At 44.0% G+C, this 16,122-nt stretch overlaps 1 protein-coding gene across 5 annotated transcripts in view; it reads right to left on the bottom strand.

The window, feature by feature from the left end:
- The window catches only part of ccdc180 (coiled-coil domain containing 180), a 35,017-nt gene that overhangs the window by 8,397 nt on the left and 10,498 nt on the right, over positions 1-16,122 (bottom strand). For 4 of the 5 annotated variants that reach the window (XM_031891402.1, XM_031891405.1, XM_012968714.3 and 1 more), the window contains exons 12-25: positions 15,808-15,896; positions 8,388-8,510; positions 8,100-8,273; positions 7,785-7,900; positions 7,215-7,341; positions 6,750-7,055; positions 5,402-5,619; positions 5,048-5,223; positions 3,780-3,960; positions 3,522-3,668; positions 2,926-3,070; positions 1,767-1,883; positions 1,458-1,556; positions 1,128-1,214 (exon numbers count right to left, since the gene is read on the bottom strand). In XM_031891402.1, the coding sequence (XP_031747262.1) occupies positions 1,128-1,214; positions 1,458-1,556; positions 1,767-1,883; positions 2,926-3,070; positions 3,522-3,668; positions 3,780-3,960; positions 5,048-5,223; positions 5,402-5,619; positions 6,750-7,055; positions 7,215-7,341; positions 7,785-7,900; positions 8,100-8,273; positions 8,388-8,510; positions 15,808-15,896 (2,105 nt within the window). The remainder of the gene's footprint in view (positions 1-1,127; positions 1,215-1,457; positions 1,557-1,766; positions 1,884-2,925; positions 3,071-3,521; positions 3,669-3,779; positions 3,961-5,047; positions 5,224-5,401; positions 5,620-6,749; positions 7,056-7,214; positions 7,342-7,784; positions 7,901-8,099; positions 8,274-8,387; positions 8,511-15,807; positions 15,897-16,122) is intronic. The other variant, XM_031891404.1, reaches the window with a different exon arrangement.

Raw genomic sequence — 16,122 nt, 5'->3', positions numbered from 1 at the left:
AATAACTATAGTGATACAATAATTCCATATTGATACAATAGCTCCATATTGATACAATAACTCTATAGTGATACACTAATTCCATATTGATACAATAACTCTATAGTGATACAATAACTATAGTGATACAATAATTCCATATTGATACAATAACTCCATATTGATACAATAACTCTATAGTGATACACTAATTCCATATTGATACAATAACTCTATAGTGATACAATAACTATAGTGATACAATAATTCCATATTGATACAATAGCTCCATATTGATACAATAACTCTATAGTGATACACTAATTCCATATTGATACAATAACTCTATAGTGATACAATAACTATAGTGATACAATAATTCCATATTGATACAATAACTCCATATTGATACAATAACTCTATAGTGATACACTAATTCCATATTGATACAATAACTCTATAGTGATACAATAACTATAGTGATACACTAATTCCATATTGATACAATAGCTCCATATTGATACAATAACTCTATAGCGATACAATAATTCCATATTGATACAATAGCTCCATATTGATACAATAACTCTATAGCGATACAATAATTCCATATTGATACAATAACTCTATAGCGATACAATAATTCCATATTGATACAATAACTCTATAGTGATACAATAATTCCATATTGATACAATAACTCCATATTGATACAATAACTCTATAGTGATACAATAATTCCATATTGATACAATAACTCTATAGTGATACAATAATTCCATATTGATACAATAACTCTATAGTGATACAATAATTCCATATTGATACAATAACTCCATATTGATACAATAACTATAGTGATACAATAATTCCATATTGATACAATAGCTCCATATTGATACAATAACTCTATAGTGATACAATAATTCCATATTGATACAATAACTCCATATTGATACAATAACTATAGTGATACAATAATTCCATATTGATACAATATTTCCATATTGATACAATAACTCCATATTGATACAATAACTCTATAGTGATACACTAATTCCATATTGATACAATAGCTCCATATTGATACAATAACTCCATATTGATACAATAACTCAGTGGGTATCTTCATTTACCAGGCTACTTACTAGAAGGCAGGACAGATAGAGACTTCTCTTTGCCAGCTGACCCATGGGGATTTGCACAAAGGAGTACAGTTCTTCAGCTGTGACTGTCTATTAGAGAGAAAGAAAAGTAATTAAAGGGCAATTAAAGCTTCATTTTTTCCCACCCTTGCTCTAAATTTCCCCAGCCAGGTATACTTCTGTATTTGGGGGTGCCGAAATGTTCTCACCCTCTTTTTCTAATATCATTACATATCAGAATACTCCCAACTTCCACAGTGTCTCTCCCAGGGTTACACACAACCTAATGGCATGCTATGCATAGTAACTATGCAATGATATGAATGACTTTACTTCCTTATCCATATTGGGATGAGCGCAGGCATCTGTCTTCTGTTGGAGCTGCTCCAGAGAGGAGTTGATCTGCTGAGTCTGAAAATTGCTGCTCACAACCTTAGAGAGAGGAAATAGGCAATGACTGGTCTGTTAGGGGATAGATACAGGGAAGGGTAATGTGAAACTACATGCTGTTCTAATTATTCAATTTATTACCTGTGCAATGCATGATATTATATATAATATATGTATTTATATGTGTGTGTGCAGGACTTTTAATTGTATACTTGAATTTGTACATATGGGCAAGGGCTGCAGTTCTCTTACCAAGGCTTTGATTTTCACTTGCAGGTTCGTCAGCAGCTTCTGAATGTTTTCTAGGAAAATTGCATCCGTTGTTAACATGTTGAATTTGTCCTCAAATTTCTTTACAATCTCAGTGGCCTGTGGGACTCACGAGCAGAATAATTAGAGATGAGATCAGACTCTAACTGGGATTCTAAATAGGCTCTGGCATTTCAAGTACACAGAGCCCCAAACAGCCCCCCAATAAATAGTGACTGTCTGTGGCACCTTACAGCCCCCCTGGCATTCCCAGTACCCAGAGGCACAAACAGCCCCCCCCCAGCCCAATAAATAGTGACTGTCTGTGGCACCTTACAGCCCCCCTGGCATTCCCAGTACCCAGAGGCACAAACAGCCCCCCCCCAGCCCAATAAATAGTGACTGTCTGTGGCACCTTACAGCCCCCCTGGCATTCCCAGTACCCAGAGGCACAAACAGCCCCCCCAGCCCAATAAATAGTGACTGTCTGTGGCACCTTACAGCCCCCCTGGCATTCCCAATACCCAGAGGCACAAACAGCCCCCCCAGCCCAATAAATAGTGACTGTCTGTAGCACCTTACAGCCCCCCTAGCATTCCCAGTACCCAGAGGCACAAACAGCCCCCCCAGCCCAATAAATAGTAACTGTCTGTGGCACCTTACAGCCCCCCTGGCATTCCCAGTACCCAGAGGCACAAACAGCCCCCCCAGCCCAATAAATAGTGACTGTCTGTGGCACCTTACAGCCCCCCTGGCATTACAAGTACACAGAGCCCCAAACAGCCCCCCAATAAATAGTGTCTGTCTATGGCACCTTACAGCAGCCCCTGGATGTGATAAATCCCTCAGCTATAGAGATTTCAGGGACAGTGTTTAGAAATATTAAGTGGAACTACTCGTACTGATTTTACCTAAACTGTTAAAATAACACAGAATACAAATTGGCCAGTATCTGGCTTGGGGAACACAGAAAATCTTGTTCTGCACAGACCAATGAAGATTCCTAGTGCAATCTATCATACTCTCCCACACTGCCACTACATGTCGCTGCAGCACTGACACTTATGGCTGCCTGCTCACTGCACCCCCAGTTATTTACACAACCCAGGGACCTCTCCTATTTATGAAACTGTAATAAAAACACCAAAATGGCTTAATGCACCTGTTCTAAACACACAGACTCCAAGCCCTCCAAATCCACCATGATGGAGCCCTCGAAAGAGGCGATGGTGTCTGACGCTTTATGCAGCTTCTTGCGAAACACCTCCACTTCATCGGGAGAAAAGTTTCCGCCCTCTGAGAACAATCTACATAGGAAACATGATGTACACGTAGGCCATATTTAGAAATCAGTTTGCTCCATACTGAAGTGTTACAGTTATAGGGAGCCTAAAGGAGGAAGGGCCCCTGTCCACAGGGAAACCTCCATGCTACTATGAGGTCAGAGGAGACTCCTTCATTTACAGGTGAGAAAGTGGTATGGTAGGTCCCATTTCTAATACTACCTGGCCCTGGATTCAAGTGCTAAATGCATCCCATTGTGCTTATATCTATATTTTATTGCTTTGACAGCCCAGGGTATCAGCTACTCTGGTGCCCTAAAGCAGACCCAGTCTGACGATTATAACAAGTACCCATTGGTCACAAGTAAGTGCGCTCCAACAAACAAAAGCACAAGTGATATTAGAGCTCGCCTTCCCCTTGAAGTCAGTACCAGCACCTTTGCTCTTCCTTTTGCGTGAAGACAAAGACTCTCACCTGAATGATTTGATGAAGTCCGAGTTTGTGTCGCGCAGGGTTCCGAGCATTTCCTCTACATGCTGCCGGTAGTTGCGCATGGAAGTCTGAACCCCGCTTACGTGGCTGTCCAAAATGGACGGCAGAGACTGTGTCAGGGCCACAAGCCTGTAATGGAATAATAGAAAATGAGCAATCCATTGGAACAAAGACCAGGGTATCTGTTAAAGATAGTTGGGTGGTTGATTAATTTATGTGGACACAGTAACACTGTCGTACTTATCAGACTTGTTGGCACCGAGGAACATGCTCTCCATGGCCCGGATCTTGCTGCGGAATCCGAGAGTCTGTTGCTTCATGTTCTCAATCAGCACGGAACTCTCCCGCTTCAGCTGCTCCAGAGAATGGCTTACCCCATCACAGTGACGATCCACTCTCTCGGAGTGCAGAATCAGCTCGGCTGGAGAGATAACCCACAACAAACTATTTTATGAGCAAATTCACTTTTATGGAAAAAGAAAGACCCAGTCAGGCCTGGACTGGCAATCTGTGGGTTCTGGCAAATGCCAGAGGGGCTGCTGTAAGGTGCCATAGACAGTCACTATTTATTGGGCTGGGGGGGCTGTTTGTGCCTCTGGGTACTGGGAATGCCAGGGGGTCTGTAAGGTGCCACAGACACTCACTATTTATTGGGCTGGGGGGGGGCTGTTTGTGCCTCTGGGTACTGGGAATGCCAGGGGGCTGTAAGGTGCCACAGACAGTCACTATTTATTGGGTTGGGGGGGCTGTTTGTGCCTCTGGGTACTGGGAATGCCAGGGGGGCTGTAAGGTGCCACAGACAGTCACTATTTATTGGGCTGGGGGGGGCTGTTTGTGCCTCTGGGTACTGGGAATGCCAGGGGGGCTGTAAGGTGCCACAGACAGTTACTATTTATTGGGCTGGGGGGGGGCTGTTTGTGCCTCTGGGTACTGGGAATGCCAGGAAGGCTGTAAGGGGCCACAGACAGTCACTATTTATTGGGTTGGGGGGGCTGTTTGTGCCTCTGGGTACTGGGAATGCCAGGGGGGCTGTAAGGTGCCACAGACAGTCACTATTTATTGGGCTGGGGGGGCTGTTTGTGCCTCTGGGTACTGGGAATGCCAGGGGGGCTGTAAGGTGCCACAGACAGTCACTATTTATTGGGCTGGGGGGGCTGTTTGTGCCTCTGGGTACTGGGAATGCCAGGGGGGCTGTAAGGTGCCACAGACACTCACTATTTATTAGGGGGGCTGTTTGGGCCTTTGAGTATTAAAAATGCCAGGGCTTTTTTTCAATCCCTGTCCAGGTCTGTACCCAGAGAATGTCAATGAAGTAAAATACAAAAAGGCACCATGAACAGACAAAAAGAAGCACCTAGTTGCCTCCCTTCAATGGGAGATGTGTGATGAGAGGGTGTTTATATATGTATAACAATTATATTACAAATTGTCATGGCCTAAACTAGTAATACTGTGAGGAACGGGACCCCAAACCAAAGGCAATAAAAGGAGAAGGATCCCGAGGGTACCAGCTCTGACGTTATGGATATCCATCTCGATCCGTTGGCTCCTTGGCTCGTGCAGGTGATAGCGAAGCGCTAACTCAGAATTGAACTCTTCCTTCTTGGCACTGACGATACCCTGGGCACTGGAAAGGGTCTCACCGAACCAGGTCTCCAGGTGCTCAAAGAACCCAAGCCGGACGCTGGAAATGAGTAGTGGAACAAGGTTGGAAGGATGAGACAATGGAACAGGATTTGTCATTTATGGAGCTCGTCTGCAATAAACCTATATAACATGATATAAGTACTGCTTACAGTTAATGGTCATGTCTAATGCTCCCAAATATCCTGTAACTCTAAGCACTATAACTAGAAGCCAACCTTTTCCTAATAACAATCAACTGTTGCTCGGGTATGACCATTATGTCATGATTTAAGGGAACGGAATCGTCCAGCACCGCCTCCGTCATGAATATATTTGTGTCGGAATGTTCTCCTGGAAACTCAGGCACCGCCGTGTCATCTTCTGATGCCAAACGCAAAGCAGTATAGGTGTTCCCTTTAGATGTTGTGAAGAGCTCAAATGGAATCTGGGCTCCCTGAAAAATAGATTTAATCTGTGCTTTACATTGGTGCAATATTGGTGTAATAACAAAACACAAAAAAATGGGTTAAAATAAATGCATTAACAAAATAGTTACTACACATAACTCTGAGAATCACTCATGTATTATAATAATGTACCCCCTACTGTAAATGATAAGGATATTAGCAGTCACTGAGGGGTTCTGTGCCCATATAAAGGCACAAGGCTGCAGGCTGAGTTATACAGGGAACTCTGAGTATCACTCATGTATTATAAGGGATAATGTACCCCCTACTGTAAATGATAAGGATATTAGCAGTCACTGAGGGGTTCTGTGCCCATATAAAGGCACAAGGCTGCAGGCTGAGTTATACAGGGAACTCTGAGTATCACTCATGTATTATAAGGGATAATGTACCCCCTACTGTAAATGATAAGGATATTAGCAGTCACTGAGGGGTTCTGTGCCCATATAAAGGCACAAGGCTGCAGGCTGAGTTATACAGGGAACTCTGAGTATCACTCATGTATTATAAGGGATAATGTACCCCCTACTGTAAATGATAAGGATATTAGCAGTCACTGAGGGGTTCTGTGCCCATATAAAGGCACAAAGCTGCAGGCTGAGTTATACAGGGAACTCTGAGTATCACTCATGTATTATAAGGGATAATGTACCCCCTACTGTAAATGATAAGGATATTAGCAGTCACTGAGGGGTTCTGTGCCCATATAAAGGCACAAGGCTGCAGGCTGAGTTATACAGGGAACTCTGAGTATCACTCATGTATTATAAGGGATAATGTACCCCCTACTGTAAATGATAAGGATATTAGCAGTCACTGAGGGGTTCTGTGCCCATATAAAGGCACAAAGCTGCAGGCTGAGTTATACAGGGAACTCTGAGTATCACTCATGTATTATAAGGGATAATGTACCCCCTAATATAGGCGGTATGTAGTATTGATGACCCATTTCCCAGATGCACAGGTTTAGAGCAGTTTATACAAGCAGAGCTTATGGTTATTGTGAAAGCTGTACGTAAATTATCTTTTGCAGGAGTAAACACGTCCCTTGGGTGCCGATAGAGGCATGACATATTTTTGTATTTTCTAAAGACCAAGTTAGCCACTGCTTGTTTACCTGTGATGTCTGCTCACCAGCTCCCTCTGCTGCTTGGGTGCTCTCCCGATAAGGGGTTTGCACTGGTGCCATAGTAGAATCACACTGTACTATTCCAGGCACTTCCGTGTCTTCTCTTGTGTTGTGGGTTCCATCTCCTGGCCCTTCCAGCCATTCACCTTCCAGCAAAACACTTTCTACTGCAGAATAGTTGTAGGAATTAAATTCGGAGTTTACTGATATCCCCTCTCTAGAATGAGACCTCACTCCATCTGCCGGAATCGTTGTTATACTGGTGCTGGGGTTCTCCCCATCCTTCTTCTGCACCTTCAGGAAGAAAGGGGACATTTTCAGATCCAGCTTTATGCTCCTGTCTCTTAGTAGACTCTTAGTAGAATTGGTACATCCCTTCTGTGTGTGCTTTTTCCTAGAGTAACTAGAGTAATAATTTCTTTAATCTAATACTATATTCAGCCCCTCACCTACCTGCCCATACACCTCTTTGACCCCAAAATAATTGCTAAGAGCGCAGCTGTAGGAGGCCAACTCTGCAAGCACCAGGGCAGGGTAGGAATCAATTACAGCGACTTGGTCCAAATGAAAAGTCTTGTATCTGCCAAGCAAAGAATGGATTGGGATTAACAGAAAATACAAGAGGGTTCCAAATAATAAACATAGTAACATACAATAATAAACATAGTAAGAATGGTTTTCCAATGATTTTCAAAGCAAGACAATGTAGGCAATTTATTAGACATCCCCAAGTGATTATAATTGCAAAGCGATACCAGCCTGGGGAAGAGACTGGCAAGTGAAAACTTAAGCTTGTGTATCATGCACAGTGCACTTGACTCAGCATAACTGGCCTTGACCAAATCATTCTTCATAGAGTGTGCAAGAAGGGAAGATTATTTGGGTCAGAAAACAATTATAAAAGAGCTATTAATAATTATGGGTAATATCCTGGCTGAGAGAAAACAACTTACAGTTGACCGATGACCTCTTTACATATGAATTTATCAAACTGGTTTCAAGAAGGCTGCTTATAGAACCCACCCTGCTTTTATGGTTTCCAAGGACGCCAGTGCTTTCCCCAATGTGCTACGTAATGTTTCCTTAGTGCTGTCTTGTCTCAGTCTGTCCAGTATCTTGTCCAAATTTGCCTCCTTGGCCTGTGAGCAAAAAGAAACAGAACACTACTGGGAGCAGAAGGGGCTTCAGTGATCCCTCTTGGCCCAATTTGTGCTCATTTATATTGCCCAACATTAATGCTAACAGATTGGATAAACAAATACAGCTTCAAAAACACATTCCCTTGGAAGTAAAGTCATTTCATCCTCAACAGGGTGGCCACTAATGAGACTGAATCACCTTGCTGTCACTATCATATTTATAGCGACACTGCTCCATCCTTAGCTGCACAGCATTTTCCTGTTTGGAGAGGCCACGTTCCAGCGTTTGCCAAATATCAACAACATCTTCCAAGAATTTCAGCAACTTCTGGGTCTGAAGGATCGTTAACTTAGAGCTATGTACCAGCAGTTTCTATGGATGGAAGAAACACAGGTTCTATTTATAAAGACAAAGAGCTCATTTATTAAATATTACAGTATATATATTAAATATAGCCAAATGTGCACTTAAGATTAATACACTTACTTCCCACTTCTCTTGCTCTTCCTTAAATTTCATGTGGATCTGTGCCGTCACTGGGCTGAGTTCTTTGGTTATTATATCCTCAGCTTCCTCTGGGGTACAAATATCCACACTGACCAACTGCTCCTAGAGGCAGAGACATAGAGCACTTGTCAAAAACTTTCATTAACGTCAAGCATTTTTCAGAGGCAATTACATTCACACAAGAAGGCTCCCTTTCCACTAGTATTTTCCATAAATATACATTACAGTATGATAGTATAGCTTCTTGGGCTCACTAGACTCAACAACTGAAGCGGTTACTCAGTGCATTGTGCCTGAGTATGAGCTATCAGCTTGATTTATGGTTCTGTAGTATCTTTCAGCCCATTGCTTTGCCCCAAAATCTCTTTGTAGAAACAGAGACCACTGAGGACAATATTAATGCTACTGCTAACAGGTTTTTCAGCTGAGCCATTTCCTCTCAACCTGAGCCCTGAGCTAAAGTGAAGGACTCAGGGACTCTGTCAGTGAATGGATGGGAGAGACAAGGACTGGCTGAGGGAGAAATGATGGAGAAACAAAGATTAATAGCCTGTTAAAGGAATACTGTCATGGGAAAACATGTTTTTTTACAAAACATATCAGTTAATAGAGATTCTTCAGCAGAATCCTGCATTGTAATCTGTTTTGCCATGGGGTTCATTTCCCAGTGTGCCACAGCCATGTGACTTGTGCTCAGATAAACTACAGTCACACTTTACTGCTGCGCTGCAAGTTGGAGTGATATCCCCCCTCCCCCCCAGCAGCAAGATAGCAGCTCCCAGTAGGTATCAGAATTGCACTCAATAGTAAGAAATCCAAGTCCGGCTTGGGACTCCTCCAGTTACATGGGAGTAGGAGAAACAATAGGTTAGCTGAAAGCAGTTCTAATGTGTAGCGCCGGCTCCTTCTGAAAGCTCAGACTCAATCACACTTTACTGCTGCGCTGCAAGTTGGAGTGATATCCCCCCCCAGCAGCTGATCAGCAGAACAATGGGAAGGGAGCAAGATAGCAGCTCCCAGTAGGTATCAGAATAGCACTCAATAGTAAGAAATCCAAGTCCGGCTTGGGACTCCTCCAGTTACATGGGAGTAGGAGAAACAATAGGTTAGCTGAAAGCAGTTCTAATGTGTAGCGCTGGCTGAAAGCTCAGACTCAGGCACAATGCACTGAGATGGCGCCTACACACCAATATTACAGCTAAAACAAAAATACAGTTGTTGGTTTGAGAATAAAATGTAAAATGGCAGAGTAGATTATTTGCTATGTAAACAGTGTAATGTAAATAAAAAGTACCCCATAAGCCCCCCCCATGAGAAAGGGGGTTTGAAAGCATTGCCTCGCAAACGTATTATGCCATATGAAACTTGTACTATGTTGATACACTGTGTGAGAGAAATGCTGGATTAGAGGTGGAAGGTGTTTATATTTCTCCCAGATTTCTCTCTTATATATACTAAGCTCCAGGGAAAGTATGTCAGCAGTGAAAGAGTGTTCTTTCACTGCATTAGGCTTTTGGAAAAGCCGGTAAAAAAGGGCCCTGGAGTGAATGGAAGTGAGCGGATGGGACTTTCATTCAACAGGCTATCCAGGTTTTGGTGAAGCCTGGCTAATTAGTGGCCTCGTTAGGCTTCAGGGGAAACCCCTTCAAACATGGTGTCTGCAGAGTGACTCACTCTCTCCCTTCCTGGGGAACTGCCTGCATGCAGTAAGGAGAGAGCCGGACTCAGTGAGTAACCAAACTACTTTAGTTTTTGTAGAGTTGGATGCTAGATCCTCTCTATTGCATAGAGAGGGAGCTGCCGTATGTTTAGTTAGAGCCGGACAGGCTAGGATTTACTTTTATGTTTTGTTTTCTAATATACTCCTGTGTGCCGGTTATATGTGAATAAAGCTGATTGAGGTCAGCTTAAACCTATGTGCTGGGTGTGAACTGTTGTTTTCTGAGACCAATCTGATCCCTGCAATCTACCTAAACCCCCAGAAACTGCACTGTTTGGACGAGTTGCCTTACATATGGTGGAGGATGCTTTGGCAATAAAAAAAAAAAAAAAAAAATTTTTTTTTTTTTTTTGGAGATTTAAAGGGCCAGAAACCCAATTTCAGCTTTGCATTGTAAAGTGTTTTTACACTTTACAATGCAAGAGGCCACCAGAGTCCAGCAGCAACAGCTGATCGCATCCCGAGAGGAACAGCGACAAGACCGAGAGCTCCTCAAAGAGGTAGTGCAGCAGCTAGCTGCAAGGAGTGTCGCAGCACCTCCTACAGAAACCGCTAAACCAACTGCTATACGGGCTAGCTACTATCTGCAAAAGCTGACAACAAGTGATGACGTTGAAGCTTACCTTTCCACATTTGAGAGGATAGCAGAGCGAGAGGACTGGCCTAAAGAGCAGTGGGCAGGCCTGGTGGCGCCTTTTCTCTCTGGGGAACCACAAAAAGCCTATTTTGATCTGGATCACATTGCCGCTAAAGATTATGACAAACTAAAAGCTGAGATTTTGGCCCGGCTGGGGGTCACCCTCTCGGTCCGTGCCCAGCGTGTTCATCAGTGGATGTTTATGGCAGAAAAGCCTCCACGCTCTCAGATGCATGACCTAATTCATCTAACTAAAAAGTGGCTGCAGCCGGAGACCCTAACAGGGCCACAGATCGTGGAGCGGATAGTGATGGACCGGTTCCTTAGGTCTCTGCCTTCACCTTTGCGCAAATGGGTAAGCCATGCAGACCCAACAACTGCAGACCAGCTTGTGGAAATGGTAGAGCGGTACATTTCTGCTGAGGAGCTACTCAGTTTTCAAGTGGAGCGCACCTTGGCTCCCAAGGGAAAACTTCCTGCATGGAAAAAGGAACCTGCGACTGATAAGAGCATGCTCCAACGTGGACAATCTACAGGCGCTAGACCCAGAGACTACCAAAATGTGTCAGGAGGGACCCCTCCTCGCAGAGGACCAAATAAAGAATTGGTGCTGTGTTTCCGGTGCCATATGCTGGGACACTTTGCTGCAGACTGCAGCCTAACGGATGAACCTATGCAGTGTGATACTGCCTTAACAAAGAGACGTACGTCGATGTATGCTCAGATTGTGTGTACTGCCCTTCCAAAGACAGGGAAAGATAAATACCTGTGTGATGTTATTGTGGAAGGAAAGCCAGTGAATGCATTATTAGATTCTGGTAGCCAGGTTACCCTGATGAAATCTGTGTTGGTTGAAACCCCTCAATATGGGCCTGATACTGTAGGGGTTACATGTATACATGGGGATACTCGCGAGTATTCTATGGCAGAAGTGGAAATCAAAACTGCCTACGGGACATTAAGGTACCCTGTAGGGTTGGTTCCCACTTTACCACATGATGTAATTTTGGGGAGAAACTTCCCACATTTCTGGAAATTGTGGGAAACTGACAAGGTTATGGACCAGTCCTACTTAAAGGGAAGCCGCCCTGATTCCGGTAGTAAAGTGTCTGAGGTTGTACCGGAGGGTGGGGCTACTATAGATTTTCCCTTTTCTGTATTAGCAGGGGAATCTGATGAGGTAGGCGTGGAACCCCAGGTTGACCAGACTATACCAGGTGGGGAAGTCCATGTAGACCCAGTTGAGGAAGACAATGACATGCCTGACTTGGAGATTAGGAGGGATAATTTTGCTTCAGAGCAGTTAAAGGATCCCACACTGTCTAGAGCAAGGGCCAATGTAAAAATGATAGATGGGAAACCTGTAGACTCTGACTCTAGACCCTCTTGTCCCTACTTAGCCCTCCAAAATGACCTGCTATATCAGGTAGTAGAAAAGGGAAATGACCGGGTGGAGCAGCTGGTTGTCCCAAAACCATACCGGCGTATTGTACTTGACCTCGCACATAAACATGTGATGGGCGGACATTTAGGGGTAGAGAAGACAAAGGAGCGAATTTTGCAACGGTTTTTCTGGCCAGGGCTACATGGTGAAGTTGAGCAATACTGTAGTTCCTGTCCAGACTGCCAGTATTCGGCTCCTAGGCCACATTTTCGTAGCCCTTTGGTCCCTCTCCCTGTGATAGAGACACCATTTGAGAGGATAGCCATGGATTTGGTGGGCCCAATAGTAAAATCTGCACGGGGACACCAACATATATTGGTAATCATGGATTATGCTACGCGATACCCCGAGGCCATTCCTCTACGTAATACCTCCTCTAAATCCATTGCTAGAGAATTGGTACATGTCTTTAGCAGGGTAGGAATCCCAAAGGAAATACTCACTGACCAAGGCACCCCGTTTATGTCCCGGGTCATGAAGGAGCTGTGCAGGTTGTTTAAAGTGGTCCAACTTCGCACTTCTGTATACCACCCCCAGACTGATGGGTTAGTGGAAAGGTTTAATAAAACGCTCAAAAGTATGCTTAAGAAGGTGGTAGACAAGGATGGGAAAAATTGGGATTACTTGTTACCCTATTTGATGTTTGCTATAAGGGAGGTCCCTCAATCATCTACGGGTTACTCACCGTTTGAGTTGCTATATGATAGGCACCCAAGGGGCTTGTTGGACATAGCAAAGGAGACTTGGGAGGGACAACCCACCCCCTTTAAAAGTGTCATTGAGCATATAGACCAAATGCAGGACAGAATAACCGCGGTGATGCCCATAGTAAGAGAGCACATGGAGCAGGCACAAGAAGCCCAACAGAGGGTGTATAATAGGGGTGCCAGAGTACGCAATTTTTCCCCGGGGGATCGTGTACTAGTGCTAATACCCACCGTAGAAAGCAAATTTTTGGCAAAGTGGCAAGGGCCCTTTGAGATTCTTGAAAAGATTGGTGAAGTAAATTATAAGGTTCGCCAACCAGGTAAAAGGAAACCTGAGCAGGTTTACCACGTCAATCTTATAAAACCCTGGAAAGAAAGGATGTCATTGTTCACCAAGCCTACTTTATCTCTAAGGGCAGAACCCCTAGTGCCAGAGGTTAAGGTGGCAGACTCCTTGTCAGACAGAGGAAAGAGGTACAGACCTTTGTAATCAAAAATAGGGATGTTTTTTCTGAGAAACCTGGACGAACCTCTTTGGTAAAGCATGACATCATAACTGAACCTGGGGTAAGGGTTAACGTAAAACCTTATAGGGTGCCTGAAGCTAGACGAGAAGCCATATCTCAAGAAGTTAAAAAGATGTTAGAGTTGGGAGTCATTGAGGAGTCACATAGCGATTGGTCCAGTCCCATTGTCTTAATACCAAAACCGGATGGGAGCTGGCGCTTCTGCAATGACTTTAGAAAATTAAATACTGTCTCCAAATTTGATGCCTACCCTATGCCTCGTGTGGACGAATTAATTGAGAGACTAGGGACGGCTAGATACCTGACAACCTTAGATTTGACCAAGGGCTATTGGCAGATTCCCCTGACGGACCGAGCCAAAGAGAAAACTGCTTTTAGCACTCCCGAAGGTCTGTTCCAGTATTTAGTGTTGCCATTTGGGTTACATGGAGCCCCAGCAACCTTCCAACGTACCATGGACCAAATCTTAAGGCCCCATAGGCAGTACGCAGCAGCGTACCTTGATGACGTAGTTATCCATAGCTCGGATTGGCAATCCCATCTACCCAGGGTACAGGCCGTGCTTGATTCCATACGAATGGCCGGTTTGACAGCTAACCCAAAAAAATGTAGCATAGGCCTGGAAGAAGCCAAGTATTTGGGGTACAACATTGGTAGAGGGCTAGTTAAGCCTCAGCTTAACAAGGTGCAGGCAATTCAAGACTGGCCTAGACCAGTCACAAAAAAACAGGTTAGAGCTTTTTTGGGGATCACTGGTTACTACAGAAGGTTCATAGCTAACTTTGCCACTATAGCTGTCCCTCTGACTGACCTTACAAAAGGGACCAAGTCCATAATGATCAAGTGGAACTCTGAGGCAGAACAGGCCTTTCAGACCCTAAAAAAAGCCTTATGCAGCCAACCAGTACTGATAACCCCAAACTTTACACAGAAATTTATTGTGCAGACTGACGCATCCGATGTGGGAGTCGGAGCAGTACTGTCCCAAATCAGAGAGGGTGCAGAGCATCCTATAGTTTTCCTGAGTAAAAAGCTGAACATCCATGAGAGAAACTATGCTACAGTAGAGAAGGAATGCTTAGCAGTGAAATGGGCACTGGAGGAGCTTAGATACTATCTGTTAGGCCGTCAGTTTACATTAGTTACTGACCACGCTCCCCTTAAATGGATGTGTGAAAATCGTGAAAAGAATAGAAGGGTGACAAGATGGTTCTTGGCCCTTCAGAACTACAAGTTCACAGTGGAGCATAGACCGGGGTCCCAGCTGGGGAATGCAGATGCCTTATCCCGGGTACACTGTCTTGAGGCTAGTTGTGTTCCGACCCCTACTTCGAAACAGAGGGGGAGGGTGTGTGAGAGAAATGCTGGATTAGAGGTGGAAGGTGTTTATATTTCTCCCAGATTTCTCTCTTATAAATACTAAGCTCCAGGGAAAGTATGTCAGCAGTGAAAGAGTGTTCTTTCACTGCATTAGGCTTTTGGAAAAGCCGGTAAAAAAGGGCCCTGGAGTGAATGGAAGTGAGCGGGTGGGACTTTCATTCAACAGGCTATCCAGGTTTTGGTGAAGCCTGGCTAATTAGTGGCCTCGTTAGGCTTCAGGGGAAACCCCTTCAAACATGGTGTCTGCAGAGTTACTCACTCTCTCCCTTCCTGGGGAACTGCCTGCATGCAGTAAGGAGAGAGCCGGACACAGTGAGTAACCCAACTACTTTAGTTTTTGTAGAGTTGGATGCTAGATCCTCTCTATTGCATAGAGAGGGAGCTGCCGTATGTTTAGTTAGAGCCGGACAGGCTAGGATTTACTTTTATGTTTTGTTTTCTAATATACTCCTGTGTGCCGGTTATATGTGAATAAAGCTGATTGAGGTCAGCTTAAACCTATGTGCTGGGTGTGAACTGTTGTTTTCTGAGACCAATCTGATCCCTGCAATCTACCTAAACCCCCAGAAACTGCACTGTTTGGACGAGTTGCCTTACAACTGTTATATATTTGCACTTCATACGCAATGTTTGTAATTTTTCTCAAACTTTTAATAAAACTTAAGTTACAAAAAAAAAAAGTACCCCATAAAAATCAAGACAGTATCCCTAAGAGCTGACATGGAGGCACAGAAGGCATTTGTACAAGGAGAAACTCTCATATAAGGGCTCTGGAACATGGGGTGATTGCAAGCATTTTGCTACCTGAATGATTTCCAGCTCAGTGCATGGGTAACCCTGCTAGTGGGAGTCAGGCCCTGTGTGCCAGTGCCCTAACTGTATGACCTGTTAGCCGCTGGCACACAGATTTTGACTTTGTGTATCTTATGGGAAGGAAAAGTTGTGGCCCCTAGGCAATGTTATCCCAGAAGCCATGGTACTTACTTTACAGCTTTCTGCTTTCACCTCAAATTTTTGGCAGAATTCCTCCCGCAGCTCCTGAAGCTTCTCTAAGAATTGTTTGTTGATGGACTCTGCATAAATGGGTGAACATAATAATTCAGTGCAGGGCAAACAACTTTAAACTGGTTGGATGAGAGAAGCAACTCTAAAACAGAAAGACCAGATCAGTCTATGTATGGTATGCTTAAGGGTGAAGACACGCGGAGCTACTAGAAGCAGCTACTAAAATAGGCAATGCTGATCTTTTACTGATAACTGACTCTACGTGTGTTTTAGCAGAGGCAATTCTCAGTATTG

This window comes from Xenopus tropicalis, chromosome 8 (genome assembly GCF_000004195.4).
Source record: "Xenopus tropicalis strain Nigerian chromosome 8, UCB_Xtro_10.0, whole genome shotgun sequence".
NCBI classification, from domain to species: domain Eukaryota; kingdom Metazoa; phylum Chordata; class Amphibia; order Anura; family Pipidae; genus Xenopus; species Xenopus tropicalis.
The sequence above is the reverse complement of the archived record's forward strand: the minus strand, read 5'-3'. Positions and strand labels throughout refer to the sequence as shown.